At 37.6% G+C, this 25,903-nt stretch overlaps 1 protein-coding gene across 9 annotated transcripts in view; it reads left to right on the top strand.

Annotated features, from left to right (window-relative positions):
- Positions 1–25,903, top strand: part of LOC127655204 (PTB domain-containing engulfment adapter protein 1-like) — a 114,797-nt gene that overhangs the window by 55,671 nt on the left and 33,223 nt on the right. For 4 of the 9 annotated variants that reach the window (XM_052142876.1, XM_052142868.1, XM_052142869.1 and 1 more), the window contains 2 exons: positions 5,104–5,254; positions 10,659–10,738. In XM_052142876.1, the coding sequence (XP_051998836.1) occupies positions 10,711–10,738 (28 nt within the window). In that variant the 5' untranslated portion in view covers positions 5,104–5,254; positions 10,659–10,710. Of the gene's footprint in view, positions 1–5,103; positions 5,386–10,658; positions 10,739–25,903 lie in introns of those variants that run through there. The other 5 variants (XM_052142872.1, XM_052142870.1, XM_052142874.1 and 2 more) reach the window with 2 other exon arrangements.

Raw genomic sequence — 25,903 nt, 5'->3', positions numbered from 1 at the left:
TGTATCTTAAATAAGGGGTGATAAATAAATGCAAATACAACAGGCTTGAAAAATGGACATTTATTCATTTTAATATGTTATATATTTCATATATGTTGACACTTGACATCGGACGACGCACCCTGAAAACTGAAAACATCATTTTAAAAGTTTCATGCTGAAAAGCAGCTTATAAGTACATTTTTTTCTCTCTCTTATAAGTGTAAATGAGTGTAAATGTCAGCATCATCATGTATGTCAAAATGATTGATGTCATTGATGTTGTCGTACGTATAGCTGGCGCACTGCAGTGGCTTTGGTTATATCAATCGCACAGGCGCGCCCGGACATTGATTTCTGCACGCAGGCATCAGATTTGTACATAATGTGTTTTCGGTTAAACTGCGTTGCTTTCACAAGCGTTGATTGGATGGGTTACTGCGTTGCATTTAGATAGATCCATTTCTTTTTTCCGGGATTATCAATCTAAATGAATGCACTGACAAATAAAGTAAATTGTTAAAACTCAAACTTGAGATTTATACTGGGGGCACGAGCCCCTGTAAAAGGGGTCTAGTGACACCCCTGTGTAAATCCAAGAAGAATTGCATTTATTTACAAATATTTCTTCTTCAAAAATAAGAAGTAAAAGAATTGTTAATGGAACCATTTTGAGGGATCGGAATAGGAACCAGAATAGTTCAATTCGTTACGATTCCCATCCTTACTGTTTATTGAACATTTGCTACTATTTTCATATTGACACTGTTTTATAAAAGCGAAATGTCATTCACGGTTTTGTATTACAGTGATTTTTACCATGGTAAAGGGCGTTCGCTTCATGCAGAAGAGCACCCCTTAAATGTGGTAAAATCACTGTAATTCATGGCCCCTCGTGGCTTATTGCTTTAATATATTATACATATAAACTAATATACCCCTAATATCACTTATACAAATGTTCTGTAAACAGTATTGTATCTGTACACATTTATTTTAAATATGAACAAGATATGTAAAAATGATATGAATGAATAAGAAAAGAGACATTTCGGAACATTCAAACAAAAATTCGAGCCAACGTTTGAAATCCAAAGTAGTTTTTTTATAGCTGAATATTTGCGCTTTGCTTTTTCTGGGTTACTTGAAAATGTTACCAGACTTTTCTTAAAACAAATTAAAAAAAACTTTTAATTGTCAAAATATCTTGCTTATGTTATCTAGGAGCGTGCAACATTATGGTTGCTCCTAGACCTCTTGAAACTTTCAGTTTGAACTGCAGAATAAGTACTTTTACATCACGAAATGTAAAATGCCAAAGTCTTAAACTCTTCACTCTCCCCTCCCCAAATCTGTCTACACAAGGCAGAGAGGGTGAGATTATGGAAAGCAGAACAATTTCAAGAATAATAAAGCAAAATAATCCTTTTAAAGTATTCTCAGAACTGGTGATGCCAAGACTAACACAGTCCCACCTAGATCACTCTACCTCTGAATGGAATTGAGAAAGAGGCTGTTTCTCATTGTTCTTTTTATACGAGCTGAACATTTTCATGTCTCTGAGTGTCTTGGTCATCCATAACAGTGGTGACATGTTGAATAAGGCAAAGTGTCAGATTTCAGTAAAGTATAGCACACTTACCTAGCTGCCAAAATCCTCTGTCTTGAACTCAAGTTGCTCTGTGGCTAAAGTAAGAAGCAGAATATTTGTGGCCATTTTTGTTCTTCCTGGGGTGGAAACTCTTAGTTTTCTTGTGTACAGCAAGTTTTCAGTTTGTTAATGTCTAAGAGTGAAAAGGATTGGGGGCAATTGTAACACTAGTTTTGCATTACAAATTTTAGCATGACTGAATTGAAAAGGTTGAATAGTTAAAATATGATATGACCTTTCATTGAAGTATCTAGTTGAAGACTGCTCTTGATGCTTATCAGCTGATCAATGTATTTTAGTAAAGAGGATTAAACTGATTTAAACAAATTTGCATATTATTCCTGACAGCTAAAATAATTTGCTCTATTTAAAAGTGAAAACTATTCAACAATTATGCAAGTTAGCAATTATATTATCACTTTGAGGTGTGCTCTTATTTGAAATACAGTGGATATACAGTTGAATACCATTCTTTGTGTTATATTTCCCCCAATCACTGATACAGTCAGTCCTGTAATGTGGCAGTTGTAACACTGATTTCTTTTATTAAAGTAAAGATGAAGTCTTTTTCAATGTAAATATTATAATGGTACAATACTACACTCACTGGGCACTTTATTAAGAACACTATGGTCCTAATTAAGTGCCTGATGTGGTCTTCTGCTGTTGTAGCCCATCTGCCTCAAGGTTTGACATGTGATGCATTCAGAGATGCAATTCTGCTCAACACAATTGTACAGAGTGGTTATTTCAGTTACTGTAGCTTTTCTGTCAGCTCGAAGCAGTTTGTCCATTCTCTGTTGACCTCTCTCATCAACAAGGTGTTTCCGTCCACAGGACTGCTGCTCACTTAATGTTTTTTTGTGTTTGGCACCATTCTGAGTAGATTCTAGAGCAGGGGTGGGGAAACTTTTTTCCATTGAGGGCCATTTGAGTATTGATGAAATTATTCGCGGTCCATACAATTGCTTGCAATTTCTGATTGTTGGTTGAAATTCATGTACGCATTACGTTATGAGCTTACACACCAAAAACAATAAAAGATCTGTCTATTATTCAATATTTTGTGTTGTTATCAATTAAAATTATTTGTAAACAATATTTGAAAGGATTTTTTTTTTCAGGTTAATTGAATCACTTCCATTTTTTACTTTTCAAATGATTTCTCAAATGGCTTCGCGGGCCTGGAAAAATGGTCTTGCGGGCCTTATACGGCCCTGAGGCTTGACGTTCCCCACCCCTGTTCTAGAGACCGTTATGCATGAAAATCCCATGAGATCAGAAGTTACAGAAATACTCAAACCAGTCCGTCAGGCACCAACAAACATGCTATGGTCGAAATCTCTGAAATCACATTTTTCCCACATTCTAATGGTTTATGTGAATTGCACTGTTGCCACACGATTGGCTGATTAGATAATCGCATGGATAAGTAGGTGTACAGGTGTTCCTAATAAATAGTTCAGTGAGTGTACACCAATCAGCCACAACATTAAAACCACCGGCCTAATATTGTGTAGTAGGGGTGTGCAGTAAAGCAATTAATAATTATATTATTATATTTGTTCATATGACAAAATTATCTGTCTCTGTATTTGGATAGATCTGTGTGTGGGCAGGGCTTAACCCGGAAGTGCATTAAAACTAAACGAAACTCCATTTTTAAATGTTACTCTTACATTAATTGTATCTATTAATCAAATATGCCTTGTGTTCTCCTTTTCATAATAATAGCCTAATTATTATTATTATTATTATACAATTTTTATTTAATTAACTTATTATTTAAAAAATAAAATCTTACCAGATGTAGCTGAATTTGTAGGCTACATTAACTGTGGATTATGTTGTTAACTGTGGTTTCTCTTGTTATTTCAGATATTAATATCTGTATGACAGAATTTAGTTTGTCTGTGCATGTATAACAACATTATTCTGGAGGCAGGAGGTGTCAAGCAAAATGTGAAACATCAAGCACACATTTTGCAGTGAATAATAAATACAAATTCAAGCATTAAAAGAAATATAATAAATCAATATAGCATACAAACAGGTGAAAGTCCCATAAGTCTATCAGGAATCTTTTTGGTAGGATACCATTATTTAGTTAATAATAATAATATTCTCAAATTAAGCACAGATTAAAGCAGAACAAGAAAAAAGACAGCAAGTTTCAGTTTCTTTGTTTTACATAATAGGAATTTTCAGAATAGATGAATGCTATATGGAGCATTTAAACCTTTATGGAGCATTTGATCTTTTTTCAGGATAACGTCTCAACCAGATAATTACCCCAATCGCTGATGTGAATGTAAATGTGGTCCACTTTAAGAGACGGCTTGACGTGCAGGAATTAAACATCGCACTCAGGTTTAGGCTATATATAAATACATTGGAATCACGTGTGAATCATGTGATACATTAACATAAACATTTCAAGAAGTGGAACGTGTACTTAATTTTATGTCTTAGTTAATGTTGACAAGCTCCAGACATGGACAATTAACAGAGACTACAAACGGAGTCGAGACCGTGACCATCCGATCTGAAATCACACCGTGCGCATTTTCATTCATAAGTTTTACACTTTAGAAAAATTGGATGCACAGATTTATACAGTTGTTGTAATTTAGAATATGTTAATTTTTCAATGTCATTTTATACTTGTTTCTTCGATTATTAGTCAAAATATGTTTTTATATTATTTGGATTAATCCGTTATTCTTTTTGTCATTATTCGTGCTTTTCCGAATAGGGTATTCAACTTTTGGCACATCCCTATTGTTTAGGTCCCCATGGTGCCGCCAAAATCAGCGCCAATCCGCATCTCAGAATTGCATTCTGAGATGCTATTATTCTCTCCACAATTGTACCGAGTGTTTATATGAATTACTGTAGACTTTTATCAGTTTGAACCAGTCTGAAGTCTCCACAAGGCATTTCCGTCCACAGAACTGCAGCTCACTGGATGTTTTATTGTGTTTGGCACCATTCGGAGTAAATTCTAGAGACTGTTGTGTGTGAAAATCTCAGGAGATCAGCAGTTACAGAAATACTCAAACCAGCCAATCTGACACCAACAATCATACCATGTTCGAAATCGCTGAGATCACATTTGTTCCCCATTTTGATGGTTGATGTGAACATTAACTGAAGCACCTGACCCGTATCTGCATGAGTTTATGTATTGCACTGCTCCCATATGATTGGCTGATTAGATTATTGCAATGTAGTGAGAAGAATATCATCTCCGAATGCTATTCTGAGATGCGGTTTGGCGCTGTTATGGCGGGGAATCTATACAATATTAGGCAGGTGGTTTTAATGTTGTGGCTGATCAGTGTATATCCACATACTGTAAAAAGCAGGTAGATTTGCACTTGTTTGTAAGTTATGTGGGAAAATGTATAGCACTACATATTTCTGTCATTATCTCTCTGTCCTTTTTTTCTTTGTTTTTTTTTTTTCTTTAGAGAGGATCTCTGCTGTTCTTGAGACACCTCGTTTGCAAACCCACCGCCCTTTTCACTTCATTACTGCACACATCCCTATCTGTCCCACAGCTGAAAACTATTAAACACTGCTGGAACTTCCTCCTTAGTATCCCAGTTTCTGTGGAAGCAAGTAAGTCACCCGGCTCTGCATTTCACCCATTTTTTTTGTGCTTGTCTCAAAGCACTGTCCATCTGCATTCTCATTTGGCTTGCTTTTGTGGAATACACTGGCTGGTGTTGTGGAATCTCCCCTCAATATTGGTAAAGATGTTGGTCTTTTTCATGTAAAGAAGTCTGACAGAAAGGGCAAGAATGTTTAGAGCATGCTCCGAGTTCAGCAAGGAATGCAGAGGGTTGGATTAATTAACATTATTGCTGTAGAATGTTTGCTGTTTGAGCTCACTGAATAGGATTCCATAGGAAACAAAGGATGGTTTTATTCAGTTTAGTGCTTCTCAGAATTATGGTGGTGATGCATATTTTTGTTGCAAATGCTGGGAAAATTTGCTCAGATATGGGTCATACTGTATCTGTGGAATTGTCATCAGCTTCGAACAGCCTTATCTTCTGTTTTTTTTTTGTTTTTGTGGTTTGTGGATGTTTTGAATGTTTAAATAATTTGGTTCATCCTAAATTGATGCATTCTTTTCTTATACTTATATTAGAGCATTTGGAGTATTAGAATTTTGAATTTGTTTAACAGAGAATTATAATGAGAAATTAGATCACTTTTTTAACATCCCAAAAATGATAAAAACGAGTATGTTAAGTATCCCTGTAGCATTGCAATGTGTTATATTTTCAGTTTATGGTTAGGAAATATAATTGTAAAAATGTTTTGTTTATAATTGATAATTTTTATAATTTGTAAGGCTTTTATTCAATCATTTGTTTTAATAAAAAATTGTCTGCATTGGTTTTTGTTTGAATACTGTTTTTTTTTTTTTTTGCAGACTCTGGATTTCCAAACAGTCAGCTCTAAAAAGAAAAAAAGTATTTTTTAAATACTTTTATACTATTGTAGCTTTAGTTTCAAATGCCTGTGGCCTATGCTTTGATGTGTTCCTCAGAACATACACTGAGTAACATCACATGTAAAGTGCTCAGTCTAGTGTGTGTTCAGTAAAAAAAAAATTTTGCTGTCTTCAGGATCCATTTTTTGCCTTTTAATCTAGCAGACAGGACCTACTCAGCCTCAAACATGTGCAAAACCTGGGGGCCATAACTGCCCCACCCAACAACAGATATTATAAATTACTGTGCTGGGTTCTTAGACATACCTAAGCTGGAGTTCACTTTGAGGATATTAAATATTATCAGCAGAACTATACAACTCAGCATAAAAAGCTCTTCCCTGTGGGGCAGAGTGACCAGCCAGGAAGTGATAAAGGGCGAACAAACACAGTTGCTGTCAGTCAGGCAGGCAGACGTCACAGCCAGGTGCTTGCCCAGGTGTGACTGGCCAACAGGTCATATTCCCAGCTATTCTGCTAAGCAGTGAGTGGGCATCATACCCACAGAGTTTATTTTCATTCTCTGTGGCATGTTGTTTTTATCACAAATTATAAAAATAATCTGTTATAGAGGTCGACCGTTGGGGATTTTACAGATACCAATAACTAAGTTTAGCAGTACCTGCCAATTACCGATTAATCAACCAATATGTTTTTAAAATAGATAATAAATGAAAAAATAACATTCAAAGTATAATAGTGCTGAACTTTATTACAAAAATAAACTGTACTGACTGAACCATGAAAACTTTTTTAAATGAAATAAATATGAATATATATTAACTAATATACAAATTTTAATTCAGCTGATATTTAAGTTGACGTTGTTTCTGTGGTCCACAAGAGAGCGCAATAAATATATAAACCATCCAGCACCATTATATTGTTGCATAGAACATTCCTATCCTGGCTGTTAAAAAATAGCATTTCATTTTCAACTAATGTGCATAAAAATAAATAAAAAAAATATTTTAGTTGGTACATATTCTCAAATGTTAAGTCAAATGTAAAATGAAGGGGGAAACACTTCAATAGACAGTTCACATGGTTTTGCACTTGCACTGATTCATACTACTCCAGTATTAGAGTAGCAGTATTATCAGATAGCAGTGGTATTCGGCTGAACTCTGTGATGAAGCGGCTCAGACTTTGAGTCCAGGTCAGGGGCTGTTCAAACAGATGGACACAACAGACTGGAACTTAACGCGAGAATCTTGAGACACATATTTACAAGTTGAACATCTTTCCTAATGTTACGAATGAGGCAGCGAGGAGAGAGGATCTAAATGCAGGACTTCTTTATTAAATGAACAAACAAATAAACAAAGGAAAAACCCTCAATGGGGAAATAAACATAAACAGAGAACTAGGGCAAGGACCACAGACCAGGCTTGAACTACATTCAACGAACGACAAGGAGTGAACAAAAAGCAGGGCTTAAATAACCAGGGAGTGATGACTGAATTAGACACAGGTGAGAACAATGAACAAAATGGCAGTGGTGATGGCAGGTGGATTCTGGGAAGTGTAGTACATTTAACAATGACAAGTGAAACCCAGGGCAGACAACAAGGGAATCGTGACACCTAACAAATCATTTAAACAACCCATTGCTTAATCTGAGAACGCTTATAAGAGAGCAAGACACAATGGCCAAAGACCTCCACCAACTGTAAGGGGCTGTTCACACCGAACGCTTTTGCAAACATCCATTTGTTTTTCTATGTAAACGTGCACTAGACGAACGTCTTTGTTTCCCTTTGTTTTTGCTCATTCAGCATCTCATGCAGGAGCGCTGTTTTTTACATGATGTATCTAATTAAAAAGAACTTTATAAAGCATATTGAGACACCTGCTATCTGTTAAATTCAATTTGTTGAGCTGAAGTCATCTGAAGTCATCGTATTACAGTGAGGATAATATTTTTTTATTTAAATAAGCTGCGTTTCTGATTTGTTTATAAGATTCTCTCAGCCGCATGAATATATTAATTTGCTTTCTCACGCCTCTAGCTTTAAATATGCAACTTAGCTGGCTAATGGATATATAAATGTGGCCAGCTGGATATAAACTAATGCTATTAGATGGTAACAATCGTGACATTTAAACATTTTGGTAGGTACGTGTATTTTTGTCACATTGTTCTAACCGCTTGAGGTTAGCTTTAATGTTAGCGTTGGCGAACATACTGCTGTTCTCTACTAATACAGCATCTAGTCAGCAAATTAATTATTTTATAAAGATATGACAACATGTACTGTAGTGTATAGTATATACATACCTATTCGTTGTCGATGTTTTAAATCCGCATCTGAAGTGTTTCCGCTCCATGCAGACTGAATGTCTCAAGTGTCAATACAAACACTTTTAAGTGAACTATCCCTTTAATTCTTTAAGTGAGGCAATCAGTGGAATGTTGAGTGTAAATGTGACACTGTTTGTGTAAGTGAGCCCTTTGTACAGAAAAGTTTTCTGAAGTATGACAGAACGTCTAATGATTAATAAAGTTATTCCAGTTCTTGGTCTCTTTAGGCTGTTGGCCGGTGTGATGCTGCAAACTCGTGACTTTACCTGCTCAGTCAGATATGACCACTGTCCTTGTATATTTGACTCTGCATGGCACTTTATGAGAGCTCAATTGAGCGTGAATGAAAAAACACAAGTACCTTTTCTCTGCCTTTCTCTTCAGCCTCTTTACTTAGTCTGCCATGCGGAAACCTGTTTGCCTTTGTCTCTTGGGGGTCTCCAAAACATAAATATGCCTGTGTACTGTATGTCACTGGTTGTCATTCTTAAAATATTAACCGTGATAATAATATTGCTTCAGTATCTAGAGGGTAAAAGTAGTTTTTCATTTTTTGTTGGTTTAGATAGGAAATTCAGTGAAACAACATATGCATGCAGGTAATTTAGACTGTTTTGCCTTTCTGTGTATCATTGAATGCATAGGCGGTGAGGTGGCTTTGCAATAATTCACATGTGATTCAGCTCATTTAACACAATCCTCAATACAAAGACTTGCTTTTGTGGATACATGCCTCCCTGACTCAACCCAACAAGCTGCTTAGATATTGTTGTCATGTAAATAGTAAGAGGAGGGGTGGTTTGGTTCAGATGGTGTCAATAAAAAAATCGTTCATGTTGCCTTTTTCATTGAACTGTAAATCACAATCTCCTCTGCCAAGACATCATCACAAAATACTATAATTTACTGCTTCCCTTCAGTGAAGTACCACACCCTTTATATGAAATCAAGCCATACATATCATACACATCATTTGTTACACTGCTTATTTTGTAAGATGCTGTACAAAAGGGCTCATATAAATCATTGTGAGTCATATATAGAAATAGCACAAAAATAAATAAATGTGTCTAAATTGAGCTTATACCATTTCCTCTTATTAGAGCACATAATGGGATGCTTGTCTTCATTTAAACTTGTTTTCTTACACTTCTAGACATTGATGCTTGACAGGAGAGGAGGGGTCGAAATGTAAGAGGGATTGTTGATGTCAGCCTACAAAGAAAGTAATTTCAGAGGCTGGTTATTACATTTTGACGAAAGAATATGAAGTAAGACTTTTTTTATTTAAATTTGAATACCGTGCACAGATGAATCATGCACAAAAATTTCAGAAGGCCCGAGTAGTGAAAATTAGATGTGACCTTTTGTTGCCAAAGAGGAGACTGTACTTCTATTCCTCCCAGCCTCATTTTCATTCCAGTCAAAAAATGTAATCTGGTGCTACTCTAGGTCTATACCTCTATGAAAAAATTGTGGAAAAGTTTTTATAGTCTTCACAAATCAGTTTAATCATTAATTCACACACAGACCCCTTGGGGAGATCCGTCTCACATGCTCTATTTTTCTTTCAAGCTTCTGTAATAGGCCTGCGCATTGGGGTTAACATTTGATTAGTTTGTGTCATAGCCTGTGTGAATCATTGGTTAAGCTCACCCCTGATGTTCGACATTGCCTGAGAGGAACCTTAACTCAGTGAAAGGAAATTCTATTAGACTTCTCCATTTTAGAGTTCTATTAAACTTTCCAATTGTTTTCTGAAGCACATTTTTGAACTTCACTGTCTGACTCTGTCTGTCTTTTAAACCTCAAAAAGTACAAATTCAAATAAAGGGTGCATTTACTAGTGGTTGTCAGATATGGGTTTTTCAGTGGGCAATATATTGATAATAACTTTTACACCATATATAATCAGAATTCACATAAAAATATTTGAAAACGGAAACTGCATTATTCTTTGACAAGGCTGTTGACACTTTGTATACCTGATGCTGATCATCTAAAAAAATCTCGATTTATTGGCTGGCTGGTATAAGTCTAGCACTAGTATTTACCTATAATATGTACAATTTTGATTAAGTACTGGTATCCTTCCTGACTGTCTGCTACAGTACATTAATTTTCTTTTCTTTTTTTTCTCCATAATGTTTTTGTTGTCATATGGTCAGATTTCTCTGACTCAGTAAAGTAAATTTCCGTATCCGCTCTCCAACCAGGTAGAGGTGGCACATTCCAGGAAATCACAGCTGAGACAGAGCGTTTTCAAGTATGAACAGGGCATTTAACAGGAAAAAAGGTATGTGTATGTTAACAGCTCTTGCCTTTTTTTTCTTTCTATCTTTTAGCTCTATGTGCTACTGTATTGTATGTCTAACAAGAAGTCCTTATAAAACTCCATTCAAACTCCCCCTGTCTGTCTCCCTCTCTCACATCCAGTTATCTCTCTCTCTCTCGCTCTCTCTCACTCTCTCTCTCTCTCTCTCTCTCTCTCTCTCTCTCTCTCTCTCTCTCTCTTGTTCTTTATTCTCTATCTGTCTTTGGTCATCTCCCATCTCTCATGTTTCTGTCATTTCTCAGTGGCTTGGAGAGTCCCACCCTTCTTTCCAAAATAAATTAATGGGTTTTTATGTGATAACCCCTACTGGTCAGTCTAAGGTCCCAGATGGCAGGAATGCATCAGTAAGATTTCTGTGTTAGAAAACTCCTGTTGCTCTCTTTGGCTTGATTTTGAAGATATAGATTATATTTGCAAATGGTGTAGGGCTTTCCCAGATAAAGCTATTGAACTTGATGGATGACACAGTGATGTTTGGAGTTGTGTTGACAGATGAATACAGGGCTAAGCAATAAGGAATTGAGGTTTGAGTATGTCAACTCTTAGTTTTGCCCTGTTCTCACAAGGATGCGTTCTTGCGTTTCATTTGCACTATTTTGAATTGTAGGGTCTAGGTACATATGAGTCAAATGTATGCTTTTGGAGTGTCCAACTTTTTTTAGCATCATAAATACCGCATTTTTAGCACCCTGTGTCTAGTTAAAAGTTGTTGAAATCACATCTTGATCCAGCTGTCAAGAACACATCTGCTTCCGAAAATGTAGGCAGCTTACTTGTTGCCTTGCTGTAGGGCTGGAAGATATGGCATATCTAAAATTCAATCAAAATGTATTTTCAGACTTAAGGATGATTCGTCATTAATTTTTCAACTTTTAAATGTATCTGATCTGTATTTATTCTGTAATGTATTTATCTGAAGCATCATGTTAAGAGAAGGATCGTTAGATGTTTTATTCTCCCATTTATCGCCTATCCATATGATTTGATACCAAGTGCTGTGAACACTTTTTCTCTTCCTTATTCAGCCTTTGGTGGATTGAAAATGTACAGTAACTACAGTGTTTGCTAATATTTTTATGCCAAACCTTGATTCGTCAATTTAAAGATAAATATTGTGATTGTGAAAGAAGACTGATATTGCCAGGGGCTGCAGTAGCTGAAAACTCATCTTCCAATTAAAAGAACAAAAACAACAACAAAAAAAGGATACTTATTACAAATGATGTCCAACATTTGACAGATTCTGATTTCGAAGACAGACTGTGTGATTTCATGACTGCACACATCAATAATAATGTCAGTGTGTTGCTGCCAGTTACTGCATGATAATAAAGTGCACAAAATGAAAAAACAAGTTTAAACAAAAAAGTGCACAAGATTTGCACACCGTTTCTGTTGGTTATACTTGGATTTAATATAAGAGCAAACATGACGTTTAGTGCAGAATTCTGCATTTTATTAGTGGGGTAGGCTACCTGTATTATTCAGCTTTAGATGTAGACTACGTCCTTCTCATCTGTGTCACTGCTTGTGCACATAGCAAAGTTAAAAATTCTAGTTGATTGACTGGTAGAACTTTCAACCTGAAACTTTCACAGAATATTGTGTGCATATACAATTATAAAATATGCTATATCCCCCTAAATGTAGCCCTGGAACTGAAACAAATGCAAGTAGGATGAATAAAAATAGACCATGATGGAAATTTGAAAACGTCCGTTTTCTAGCGCAACCCGTATTGTTTGAAGAGCAGAGAACCTTTCTGTAGAATCCTTCTCAGTGATGTGGTTGTGAATGTTATCGGGAAAACAGTTTTAACATGACCATTTTCTCCAAATGTGTAAAAGTTTCATGAACACTCAGTTTACATTGATCGTGTAGTACCTTCTCTTGATTGGTCAGCTTCAGGTAGATCACCAAATCGGAGGTCGTGAACTGCTTGTAATTCCTCTCACAAGATGCAAGCCGTGACCACACAAGCATCCACGATTTTTTTGACATTGATGACATAACCATTTTGGTTTTTCTGCACTAGAGGGCACACAAAAATATTTTTGCCTGTGAGAAATACATGAACTGGTTTTGAATGTTATGTAAGGAAATTTGGTAGTATAAATGTACATGTGTGGGTTAAAGTGCCCTTGTACCTCCATCATTATGTAGGGGAATTTATAATGGAATTAGTCCCATTCAACAACCATTATAAGAAAGATAGATGACAAATAATTAGATTTTTTTTTGTCTGGACAAAATTCTCCACCATTAAAATAGTAATACAATGGCTTCTTGTATCCACTCACAATTTCTATAGTAAGGAATTAGCCTTAATAAAGGAATTATGATTCATTCACTTAAAGTAATATTATTCTCATGGCTTATTTGAAATAATATTGCAAATATTTTAGATATGGTTCTGAGTTTTGAAGCAAGATATTTAAAAGTCAAATAATTTTTTATTCATTTATTTTTGAATACAAACAAGACTTTATTGCTAATCTAAACATAAAAACAAATCTAACACATACAATCATGTAAACAATGCCTTAAGAACCAATGATACTTAATTCAGTCTAATTCGATTTGGAATGGGGTAACTCAAATGTTATTAAAGAGACACCAACACTTTCAGCAAAGCCTGGAGATGAACTTGCGTTTCCTTGCATTGAAATTTTTATTCTTACATTTTATATAATGAAATTGGTGTAAGAGACATGACATCTGTTAACATCAACATTCTCTATATAAACAGGCAAGCTTTACATACTAAATATAACATACTTGCAAGAATATTCTGGAAAATGATGGCATACTGTAATTTGTTCAGAATTACCAATCCATTCTAATTAATGCGTATAAGACTGTCACAAATAATTCTCAAAATTTCAGCAAAACCTAGTCTATTTTTTTTTGGCCTATTTTAGTTTGCAAAGAATGTATTTTGGGCCCTGAAACATAATTCATCTGATTTTTATGTGAATGAAAGTGTGTATTATAGGGATTAACTAACTTTTAACTCTACTGCTGCTGCTAATGTTTCTTATTTTTTACATTTAAGTTTTTTTTGGCATAGGAGCTTTTTAATGAGTACATGAGTATTTTATCTGATACTGCTACTAGTGTCATTGCACCGTTAGTGTATTACACTACAAATGAGTTATCATTGGCTAATTTACCCACAAGAAGTTGGAACCTGATTTTATTAAGATATTAGGCATAACAGTGTCTTTATTCTGGCACAGAACAGAACAAAGCTCTTGTGGCCACAACACATTTCCCTCTACTGCCTTATGGTAATGTTCATGCTGTCACTACTGCCTCTATTCTGGAACACAGGACAGTTTTGTTTGATGATGGAGAACACCAGTAGCCCATTTGTCTGATAAACAGCACTAAATTCTTCTGCTGACACAAAAAGGTCCATCCAGACCACTTATGAACAGTACAGACATTTACCAAAGACGGACAATAATCATTTTATGGCTGCTCATGTATTAAACAGCAGTGAATGGTGTTTGTGGTGATGTAATGTTACAGAATCAGATTCACTGAGAGGTTTCTGTCTCATGAAGTCTGACTAATCCTGTCCTGTGTTGAAATTAGTTAGGTGATTCGTCATTGGTCATTCAGGTACTGTAAATATGTCTTTCACCGATATGCTTCCTAGAAGCTCATAAATGTATATCTTTTAGCAGAATTCAGGAATGATAATTTGTCTCTAAGGTTAGTCTAATAAAATAAAAAAACAAACTTTGATATCTGATCATAGTTTAAAAAGCCTTGAACTTTGAAGATTATTTAGTCCCCATCTAGTTTTTATTCTTTAAGATACAGCTATTTATATCTAGAGATAGATAGATGGATGGACGGACGGATAGATAGATAGTTAGTTAGTTTTGATCATCAGTTATGCAAATCAAATGTAAATCTAATTGGTTAGTAAAGACAGAGTACACCAAGTCACAAGCTGAAGGTCTGTGCCAAGTTTGGTGGATGTAGCTGGAAAAATTATCTTTAGTCCAACCAAAATTATAATGCTTTTTCTGCTGCAATATAAAGTAATCAAATGTGAAGCTACTATTTAAATTCAGTTACACCAGAGGAACGGACTTTTAGTTTCAGAACGTCATGGTTACTGTTGTAACCTCCGTTCCCCTTTTGTCACTCACTCGACGTTGTGTCGAATGAAGTGACACAAGGGATTTTCCTGGGACACAAACGTACCTCTGAACCTGAGAAAAGGCCAATGTCAAGTTGGCAGACAGAATTTTCATGCCCCGCCCCGGACATACGGGTATAAAGGGAAGCGGGGCAGCGAGTGCCAGTCAGGGTTTTGCACTGAGGAGCCGAAGATAAGCTATGGCCGTTTACAGTGGTAGGTCTAGTGCTGTGGCAGGAGGGATACAACATCTCATTCCTTCCCTCAGGGAATGGAGGTTACAACAGTAACCATGACGTTCCCCTTCTGTCACTCGACGTTGTGTCGAATGAAGTGACACAAGGGGTCCCATATAAAAACGCCACGCACTGACCGTGTTACGTGAACTGCCGAGACATGTGCAAACAGGCTTCTGCATGCTAGAGGCAACTGTGTCGACTGCACGTAGCCCTCCCCAATGCCCCCAAAGAGGTGTCACATACAGACCTTAGGTTATTTTCTCTCACTATGTCTCTCACATAGGACGTGAAGTGGCTGGGGCTACCTTAACGCTATGAAATGCGTCGGGGAAGGCGGTCTTTCCCGGTCCTATTCTTTCAGGGGGAAAAGACCTTGCGAAGGCCACATGCTGCTCAGTCTAGGGGGACCGTACTGCAGGAAATACATTACAGGGAGTTTGCCTGAAAAAGGAACTAAGCCAGTGGAGCCCGAACCCAGTACAGAGTACCTGTGACTCGTAGTGGGTCTGGCAGGAATTGCTCCGCTGAATTCACCGGCCAGAAGGCTAGGGAATTTATGTACTGTCGCGGTGCCGTCTGAACAGATCAAGACGTGCTTGCACGCATTTGTGGGAGAAACCTCCGTAGGGCAAGATATACAGCCAACAACTCTAGGCAGTTGATGTGCCAATGCTGCCGGGGTCCTGTCCAGAGGCCAGAGGTAGCGTGCCCGTTGCCGCAGCCCAAAGGCAATGCGGCAAATGGGGATTCTCATTTGGATTCTCCTCCCGGAGACGACGACGAAGAGGCCAAGCTGGGAGACGGGGGCGTTGAGAAAGCGTGTCTTGTCAACGTCGAGCATCTCGACCCTGTTCAGCCAGAGGTGACGCTCCTGGACCACGAGGGTGGCCATTGCCCGCCCGAGTGCATGTGCTGTGACCTTTGTTGCTCTGAGAGTGAGGTCGGTGGCAGAGCGCAGTTCCTGCAGCACGTCAGGGTCGGAACTACCCAGGTGCAGATCTTTGAGTGCCTTGGTGAACTTGCAGGAGAGCCATGGCATGCAGGGTGGAGGCGGCCTGTCCGGTGGCGCTGTAGACTTTCGAGGTTAGCGATGACGTCATTCTATGGGCTCTGGAGGGGAGTCAAGCAGTCCCACCAGGTGGCGGCGTTCTCGGGACACAAGTGGATCACAACCACTCTGTCCACCTGGGGGACCTCCGTGTACCCATGGGCCGGCCGCCCCGCCATCCAGGGTAGTCAGAGCGGACGAGCGGAGGGGGCGGTTCCGGGCAGTAAAAGGTGTCCTCCACAACGCGTCAGCTCGTCATGCACTTCCGGGAAGAACGGAATGGGGCGGGGCGTGGCTATTAGCGGTGCCCTGATCCGAGCAACCGATCGAGTAGCTGTTCCAGTCCAGGGGGGTGGGTGGTTCATAGGGATTACCTGGCGAAACCGAGCCCATCGTCATCCCCAAATCGCCTTTATCGCAGCCGGGTCGTCCTCAATCCCGTGGGAAGGAGGAACGACGTGGGGGGCGGCTGAAGTGGCTTTCTCTCGTGAGAAAAGAAAGCTGCGACCACAATGTTGCCATGGCTATGTTCTCTCACTGAGAACATGAACCATTCCTAAAATGCTGCCTGCGTGTGATCGCAGCCCAGGCACGCGAAGCAGCTTTTATGACTGTCAGAAGTGGAGAGAAATCAACCGCATCCAGGAACTACACAGAGGCGGAAAGGCATCTTTAAAAAGTTGCGTCCTGAAAAGGACATTCAACGCCTGCTGTGTATTGCTTTTTTATGAGTGGGAACTCAAACTATTTAGAGGAAATAAACTCTTTTTAGGAGGAGAAACCCTCTTTCAGGCAATGAAAGCGCTGTCGAAGCACTCAAGGGCGTGGACTGCACAGCGTGCAGAAAGAGAGAACGCCAGCTGGAAACGTGCCGTAGATCCAACAGCAGTGCTTATTGCCAGTAGAGGTGAGTGAAACAGTGGTGAATTCAGCTTGCTGTTGCACAACTTTTCGGCTCCGAAGAAAAATTCTGACTGGCACTCGCTGCCCCGCTTCCCTTTATACCCGTATGTCCGGGGCGGGGCATGCAAATTCTGTCTGCCAACTTGACATTGGCCTTTTCTCAGGTTCAGAGGTACGTTTGGTGTCCAAGGAAGACCCCTTGTGTCACTTCATTCGACACAACGTCGAGTGAGTGACAAAAGGGGAACTAGATTGTTTGTAATCCATAAAGCTTAAATGGAGAAGTACACTGTGTGATGACAAAGACGTAATTGGACCCAGATTTTTCCAGACTTAAGTATCCAATTACCAGACGCGGAACATGAAATAGCAACAGTGCCTGATATTTAGAGCAGTTTGAACCCACACATTGTCAGCTTGAATGGGCTGAATAGCACAAAAGATTTCTCACTTGTGAAATTTTGAGTAATGTATTAGCTTGGTCTTTGATTTGATTTCTGCATGCTTTTTTCTTTCCATGTTTTTAAGCTCATAAATTGTTGCATTTGATAAGTGTGTTTGGTTAGTTATTGACAATATATTATTCCCATAACACTTTGCAGTATCCTGTAAATAAATTCAGCCAAAGTACACAAGATTCCACGCAGGCTGTTGTCACAACTTTTTCTGTTTCTTTATCTGTTCTTTAATATTTTTTAATATTTTTTTTAGCAACAAGCTCAGAAGAAAAGGCTGGAAATTTCATCACTGTATTTCCAATATCTCCAAGCTTTCATATTGCAGAACTGGAGACAAGAGAACTCCTCAATTATGGAGTAATGAATTACTCCACATATGAATCTGTCTATAATGAAGAACTTGCGGCCCAGCTTATGCAAGACTGCATTCAACTCTCCTTCTATTGAAATACAACACAAAGGCTTAGAACCAGGATGCCTGTTGCACGAAGCTAGTTGAACAAACTTAGAGCTTCAGAGTAACATTTACACAACAAGAAGAAACACAGCTGCTGCCCTCGGAAGTTTGAGGTGACTTCTGGAAAAAATAACTGAATATAATCTGTAATCAAATGTATGTACAGTAGGTTCAAAATAAGAACACTGGCTTATTAATTTTAGATTACCAAATCTATATATTCATTTAAAATATAAAAGCTTGCATATTTATTTAAATGAAAAGCCTAATATAATTTAATAAATTGCAAGCCATGTCACTTTGTGTGATAGCCTACAGTATAATTTTAACCAGAATATTTGTTCAGGTGGAAACAGTGGCGTGCACAGAAGGGGGACAGCAGGGACGTAAGTTTACAAATCTAAAAGTCCCCTTTTGGTTGTCCAGAAAAAGGGAAGACATTTTAATAATATAAATAAAAAAATTAGAGGAAACAAAATTAAAATCGAAATGTGTCATAATATTTAGTTGTAAATTGCAGAAACATTGAAGAAAATTGGGTGGTGCCGTTAACAATGTGCGCTACAGCTGATCGGGGGCGAATTCCAATCTCAAGTCATCCTCCCTATACCCGACTACCTCCGAAGTGCTTAGACCGTGAAGTGGGTACTCTGAGGGAACATGGTATTACTGTATGAATATACCCTTTGCTAACCATCTTGTGGAAGGGTCCTTGGAGAAATCATTTTCTCACTTTCATTTGGAATGAGCATTGAAGTGGCATACCCTTCCGGCAGTCCAAACATCAAAGTGGCGTGACCTCAAACGAGTAACAGGTCAGATAAAAAGTCCACTCTATGTATTTTATTGTAAGTTCATAAAAATAATAATGCTTGATTTATATCCGCACTTCCGACATCGCACAATTGCAGTGGAGACAGCTTTATTAATTATAATGGGTCGCTTTGCTTTCAGTGTACATAAGAATTCAATACATCTTTCATAGACCCTAAAGGATCTGTCTGATTCAGGCAAATGGGCTATTTGTTTTCTGTTGAAACTCATAAGCCATTAGACTAATCACTTTCCAAAAAGTACCATGATATTACCATTTTTGGACATTTAGGTTACCATGGTAACCATTCAGAACCATGGTATATTATCTTGAAACCCTTTATCATGGTTCTGCCACATTATTGCTGTAAGATGCTAAAAATGAATGACAGAATACAGTAAAATAACATTAGATTTATATAAAAAGGAAATTAAGAGAAAGTACTATAGGATGTGTCAGTTTAATAAAGAGAATGATGAGGTCAGAGTGGAAGCAGCAGAGATTACAGGATGAAGTGAGGGAGCAGAGATGAGAGAAAGTAAAAAGAGTGATGAGACAAGAAAAACAAAGCCCTAACAAAAAAGCACTGTGCCATTACCAATGTAATACTATTGTACTGAAGGATTCATTTATCATATTGCCATGGTACTCCAAGGTACTTGAAAGAAAATGCCATGGTTTTGCTATGGCACATGTCAAAACTATGACATCACCACAAACCGTCTGTAAAGTGCTGTGTTTTCCAGCACTTTACAACAATTTCGAAAGTGGCTCATCCAATCAGAATTAAGAATATGAACTATTTGTTTAATAATTCGAAATTCACAGCCAGTTGATTTACAAACTATTATACATACAATGATTTTTCCATTGTTTTACCCATCCTCCATTTATATTATCTAGTGTTCTAAAAATAGGAGAGCAAACAATGCATTTCTCTAGACATTTTGCAATCAGCTTCAGCATCACTGTGATCTCTAAGAACACCTACCATTCTGTGAAAGACACACTGTGACATTTTGAGGTGTATGCTCTTCATTTGACCTATGAATCACACACACCTTGTGAGAAAGTTCAGCGGCAGTGATACTGTATCCTGACAGTCAGTGGAAGAAGAAAACAGGCACATTTTCAATAAGCAATTCATGTGAGAAAGAGATCAGAATACAAACATCTTTTGCTTGATTTTATTTTTGGATTCAGACACAAGAAAAACAAACATATATATACAATCAACTTTTAACCCCATTATTCATTTTCACACTCCCAGTCCCCAACCCCACTCTGACCCTCAAAAAATATCCCTGTGGTCCAACTTGAGAATACACACAAAATAAAAAAAACTATATATATATATAAAAGATCACACACACACATAAAACTACACATCCCCAAGAGCCTCCCAAAAATGCCAAATAGCTGCCCCATTTTTTATTAAATGACAAGTTTCCCTGCTTTCTATATGACATTCCTTCGAATGCCGCAAGCCTGCCAATCTCTTTGCACCACTACTGAAATGAGGGCACTCCAGCCGACTTCCATCTCCTAAGGTTGACCTGCCTGCCAATCATATGCTCAATGCAACATTTAAATAAATGTCTGAATCAAATACTCTGGACACTTTTGTCCATACTGCGTGCAAATGCGAGATAACAGGATGTAACTTATCTTCTCTGGTTAGTTTGATAGAAAGGGTTTGCAATGCTGAAACAGGGAGGGGCTCTATCAGGGCGAAGTGACCAATGAGACAAATGTCTGAGACCGAATGCATAATAATAATAAAAAAAAATCTTGGGTAAGCCTAACCAACCTTTGTCAGTCAGCCTATGCAATTTACTGAAATGTAATCTGGGACGTTTTCCATTCCAAATTAAGGACTTTGCTATGCTATCAAATTGCTTGAACTAAGAGAGGGGGGACATCTACAGGGAGAGACTGTCGCAGGAAGTTGAATTTTGGAATACAATTCATTTTAATAACATTAACCTTCCCAATCATAGATAAATGTAATTAAGCCCACCTGCCCACATTGCTCGGAAACCTTTTTATTAAAGGATCAAACTTATCACTAAATAAATCACACAAATGTACTGGAAATAAAAAGTCCAAAAACGTAATGCTCTGTTTGGGCCACTGGAAGGCGCCCGGCTGAAAAGCCTTTACTGGGCAGTATGCTGTCAGAGCCAAAGCTTCGGATTTAGACTAATTAACTCTGTATCCTGAGAACTTAGAAAAGGAATTAATAATTCTGTGGAGGTAAGGCATAGAATAAACCCCACTTGATCTATATATATAAGAGATGTCATAACTTTACTTAATCGGTTAGCCAACATTTTTGACAATAGTTTAACATCAATCTGGATCAGGGAAATTGGATGGTAACTCTTACACTCGCTTGGATCTTTGTCGTTTTTAAGAATCAGACTGATCTGGGATTGTGTCATGGTCGGAAGCTTTCCATTTATTAATGTTTATGTATAATTTACTAGCAAAAGTGGAGCCAGTTCTGTAGCATAAGATCTAAAAAATTCAGTGGCAAAGCCATCTGGCCCCGAAGACTTGCCTGTAGTCAAGGCCTTAATTACTTCGCCAAGCTCCTCCAAGTTTGTCTCAGAACCAAGATATTTTTTTTTTTTGCTTAATCAGTTTAGGAAGTTCTAATGGTTCTGCAAATTTTTTATATATTCAACAGTAGACGAAGATGTGGAACTATAGAGTTTCTAAAAGCATATTAATATCAATGGCTGAGGTAAATATTTCACCACCAGCAGATTTCAGAGGGAATGGTAGCATAAACAGACTCTCTCTGTTTAATATATCTAGCCAGAAGCTTCCCTGCTTTGTACCCTGACTCAAAGTAAGACTAACAAAAGAGTATTATATCTGTATTTCAATCAGGTAAATTTTCTGAGGCCATTAGACGTCTTTTTTTGGTGAATGAGTCATAGTGTATGATCCGGCCCCTAAGAACCACCTTAAGTGCCTCCCAAGCCATGCCCACAGAGGATACTGAAGACCAGTTGGTCTCCGTATAGAGATTGATTTCAGCCTTTAGTATTTGTTGGAATTCAGGATTTTGCAAAAGGGATACTTTAAAACGCCAACTATATGATTTATTTTTCTCTATATATTGCAACACCTCTAAACACACCAGGGCATGATCTGACACTTAAATGTTTCCAATTGAACAATCAACAAGGGATTAAATGAGGGACTTATATATATAAAAAAATATTCTAGAGTAATTCTTATGGACTGAAGAAAAAAATATATTGTCCCTACCAGATGGGATCAAAAGTCTGCAAATATCTGTAAGATTTTTACGCATCCTTTGAAGCGTCACTGTTGCTGTAGGGGGCTTGAAAACTTTTGCTTCACTATGATCAAGTCCATGAAAAGATTAAGTCTCCTCCCAATATTAAATCATGAGGGGTGCCTACTGCATTTGAATTGTAGATGTTTACTTATCAGTTTAATGACTCCCCTGTTCTTACTAGAGCCAGCACTATAAAAAAAAAATGCCCAACCCTTTCCAAAATGTTCAGCTTCCTGTGGGGAAAGGTGCATTTCTTTAAGAAACACTATATCATATTTCTTACGCTTAAGAAGAGAAATAACTTTCCTTCTTTTTATGGGGTACCCCAACCCATTCACATTCCACGTGGAGAGAGACAATCCACTCATATTAACATTTGACATTTTGACATATAAAGACAATGGATTGTGTGTCAAAAACAAGATTATAAAGACGACATTTCAACATTAGTACAACAGTCAAACCCCGAACATTCTCCAAAACCAAACAAACATAAAAAAGAAAAACGTGCTCATTAACCCCTGCGCATGACAGTGCCAACTGGAGTCCATCCCTCCAAATCAAACAGTCCATGCATGCCTACGAGAACCCCCTTGACAAATTTGTCATCAGATTGCTCAAGTCTGGTGATTCTATGCAAATTTTGTGAGACAGAATTACACAACAAAAGACAATATATAAAACAAACTCCAGCCGATAGGCAGACTAAGCACAAAGAGCATGTATATTCATACACAAAACCATCCCTAAGGTGTGTTGCTCTACAAAATAAACTCCAGCCACTAGGCAAAACCAGCACAAAAAAAGCACGCAGAATCTTTAAACAGTCAAGCAAATGTTCAGTGAGCTGGTTCACTCGGCTGCAACGTGAGTACCACAAGGTGACTTACTCCACTGACTTGAAGGACTTCGCTTGCTGTGGGCATGTGAATGTTTTATGGCCATCCTTGGCATCTATTCTCAATTTGGCTGGGAATATCAGTGCAAAAGCGACCTTCCATTGACGTAAAAGTTTCTTGCATTCTTTGAATCGATCGTGTTTCTCTCTTGTCGATTTAGCAAAGTCTGGGAACAAGAAAATGCTGTGGTTCTTCCAAGAATGCCTTCCTTTACTTCTCGCCTCACGTAACACAAGATCTTTATCGGATGATCTCAGAAATTTGGCCAGAATTGATCTGGCATGTCTCCTTTCGCATATTGCCGAATCAGAACCCCGTGAGCTCATTGAATTTCCAGCTTATGATCTGCTATGTCGAGCAGACATGGAAAGAGCCCATCTAGGAATTTCACCATATCTTGTCCTTCTTCGTCCTCAGGAATTCCGACAATACGGATGTTATTCCACTGGCTACAGTTTTCCATATCCTACAACTTCTCCCAGACATGCTCCAAATCCACCTTGGTGGCTAGCGGATTTGCAGATAATTCCCTCTTCGATGACTCCAGATAATCAATCCGTTTCTCGACATTCCCCACTCTTGTAACATATCAGTGAAATTCGCCTCCATGGCAGTGATCGTTTGCCATATCACATGAAGATCCTCCAGGTCAGCAACGGCCTTTGTCAGCATTGCCAACATGTTCAACATCTCTCGTTGCATATCCTGCATCTCTCTGACCAAATCGACTCCCAGGCCCGTGGCCTGCTCAAGGGTGTCAATTTGAGCATGTAAGTGTTTTTTAATGTCTTCAGAACCCGAGAATTTTGAATTCTTTGTCCTCCTAGAACAGTTATGGAACAGTATATAGAATAGAATCTCACAGGTTTATGTCATAAAAAGGATTAAAACTAGCAAAGTGCGCAGAGCTCGCCGATCGCACGTCTGATCCTAGATTATTAACATTAAAGCTCATGTACAAGTTTAATCTATAACTTGATCTAGAATTTTATGAGATATATTTGAGTTAACATGTAAATCTCTGACTTTTGATTCAAGACTTTGGTATCTTGATGTAGTGCAGTTTGACGTGTTATGAAAGTCTAGTCGAGACATGAAGTTACAAGGGTCTGTTTCTCAGGAGAAACAGCATAGCAAAACTTCAGAAATTTGATCTCCATCAATATTTTTTGAAAACAAATTGACATTTTGGTAAATATTTGTGAATTTAAAAATAATTATAATTTTATTTAACACAATGAAAGTTTTTCTGTGTAGTGGTCTAAGCACATAACTGGTAATATGGTAATTAGAAGGTTGCTGGTTCGAACCCCACCCCACAGCCACCACCATTGTGTCCTTGAGCAAGGCTCTTAACTCCAGGTTGCTCCATGGGTATTGTCCCTGTAATAAGGGCTCTGTAAGTCGCTTTGGATAAAAGCGTCTACTAAATGCATAAATGTAAATGTAAATGTAAAATGTTAATGAATGTAAAATAGTCATTCACATTTCAGATTGGAAATAAAAGCTTTCGTTGGGTTTTCTTTTTCTAAAGATTTTACAGTAGGTCGAAAGTTAAGTTAAAAGCAATAGTCAAACAACACCTCATGCTTCATTCACATCCATTCAAATGTGACCGAATGCAAGAGACCGGAAACGCAAGCTCATGCGAATACATTTCACAGTTCTGGCAGACGTAACTAATGCAAGCTGCATTACAATAATCTAGTCTTGAGGTCATGAACACATAAATTAATTTTTCGGCATTAGAAACAGAGGGCATGTTTCGTAACTTAGCAATATTTCTGAGATGGAAGAATGCTGTTCTACAAACATTAGAAATGTGGCTTTCAAAGGACAGATTGCTATCCAAATAGAAGACCTAAGTTCTTCGCTGTAGAAGACGACGTGACAGTACATCCATCGAGAGTCAAATTATATTTTAGCGTCTTATTTTTAGAGATATTTGGTCCAATAATTAGTACCTCTGTTTTGTCGAAATTGAGTTGAAGGAAATTTCTAGCTATCCCTTAAACCATGATAAAATCACTGTAACAAATACAATAAAGTTTCTTATTGCTTTTATAAAACTGGTAGCAACAGCAATATGATAAAAGACACCAATGTTCAGTAAATAGTTAAATGTATTAATATTAACTGTCAGAAAATAAAACTATTCTTCCAAGAAGTAACATTGTTTTTAAGTTTAATGGTGGGTTATTTATGGTTGACATGCAACATTGCAACTTGATGCAGTAAAGTCATATTTGGGGTTCAAGGCAAGTTACACAAAATTTAACAGCATTTGTGGTAAAATTTTGATTACCACAAAAAATTATTGGACTTGTCTCTTCTTTTCCTTCTTTTTTTTTTTTTTTTTTTAAATCAACGTTATATTCAGGCACTTACAATGGAGGTGATGAGGGCCATTTTTGGAGGGTTTAGAGGCGGAAATGTGAAACTTATTATTTTATAAAACCACTAAGATTAATTCTTCTGTTTGAACTTGTGTATTATTTGAACTGTAAAGCTGTATTGGCCTTTTATGGTCGTTTTGGGGTTTTAGGTTTTACGGCATTACGTCGTCATGGCAATACATTTGTTAACCCTTAAACAGGCAAGAAGTTGAAAATTATTAGAAAAAAATCATTTTAGTTCACTTTTTATATCATTTGGATTTGGACTTAAGTAAAACATATCCAAAGGATATGTGTTCCCATATTAAGGTACAAAAAAAATCATCAATATTTCTGTTTATTATTTATTGCAAAAAATTGTCAGTTTCTGACATCCCCTCTTATTTTAATACATAGCATACGTGTGTGTGTGTGTGTGTGTGTGTGTGTGTGTGTGTGTG

Source organism: Xyrauchen texanus, chromosome 14 (genome assembly GCF_025860055.1).
Source record: "Xyrauchen texanus isolate HMW12.3.18 chromosome 14, RBS_HiC_50CHRs, whole genome shotgun sequence".
Classification (NCBI taxonomy): domain Eukaryota; kingdom Metazoa; phylum Chordata; class Actinopteri; order Cypriniformes; family Catostomidae; genus Xyrauchen; species Xyrauchen texanus.
This window is presented reverse-complemented; position numbering and strand designations above follow the sequence as displayed.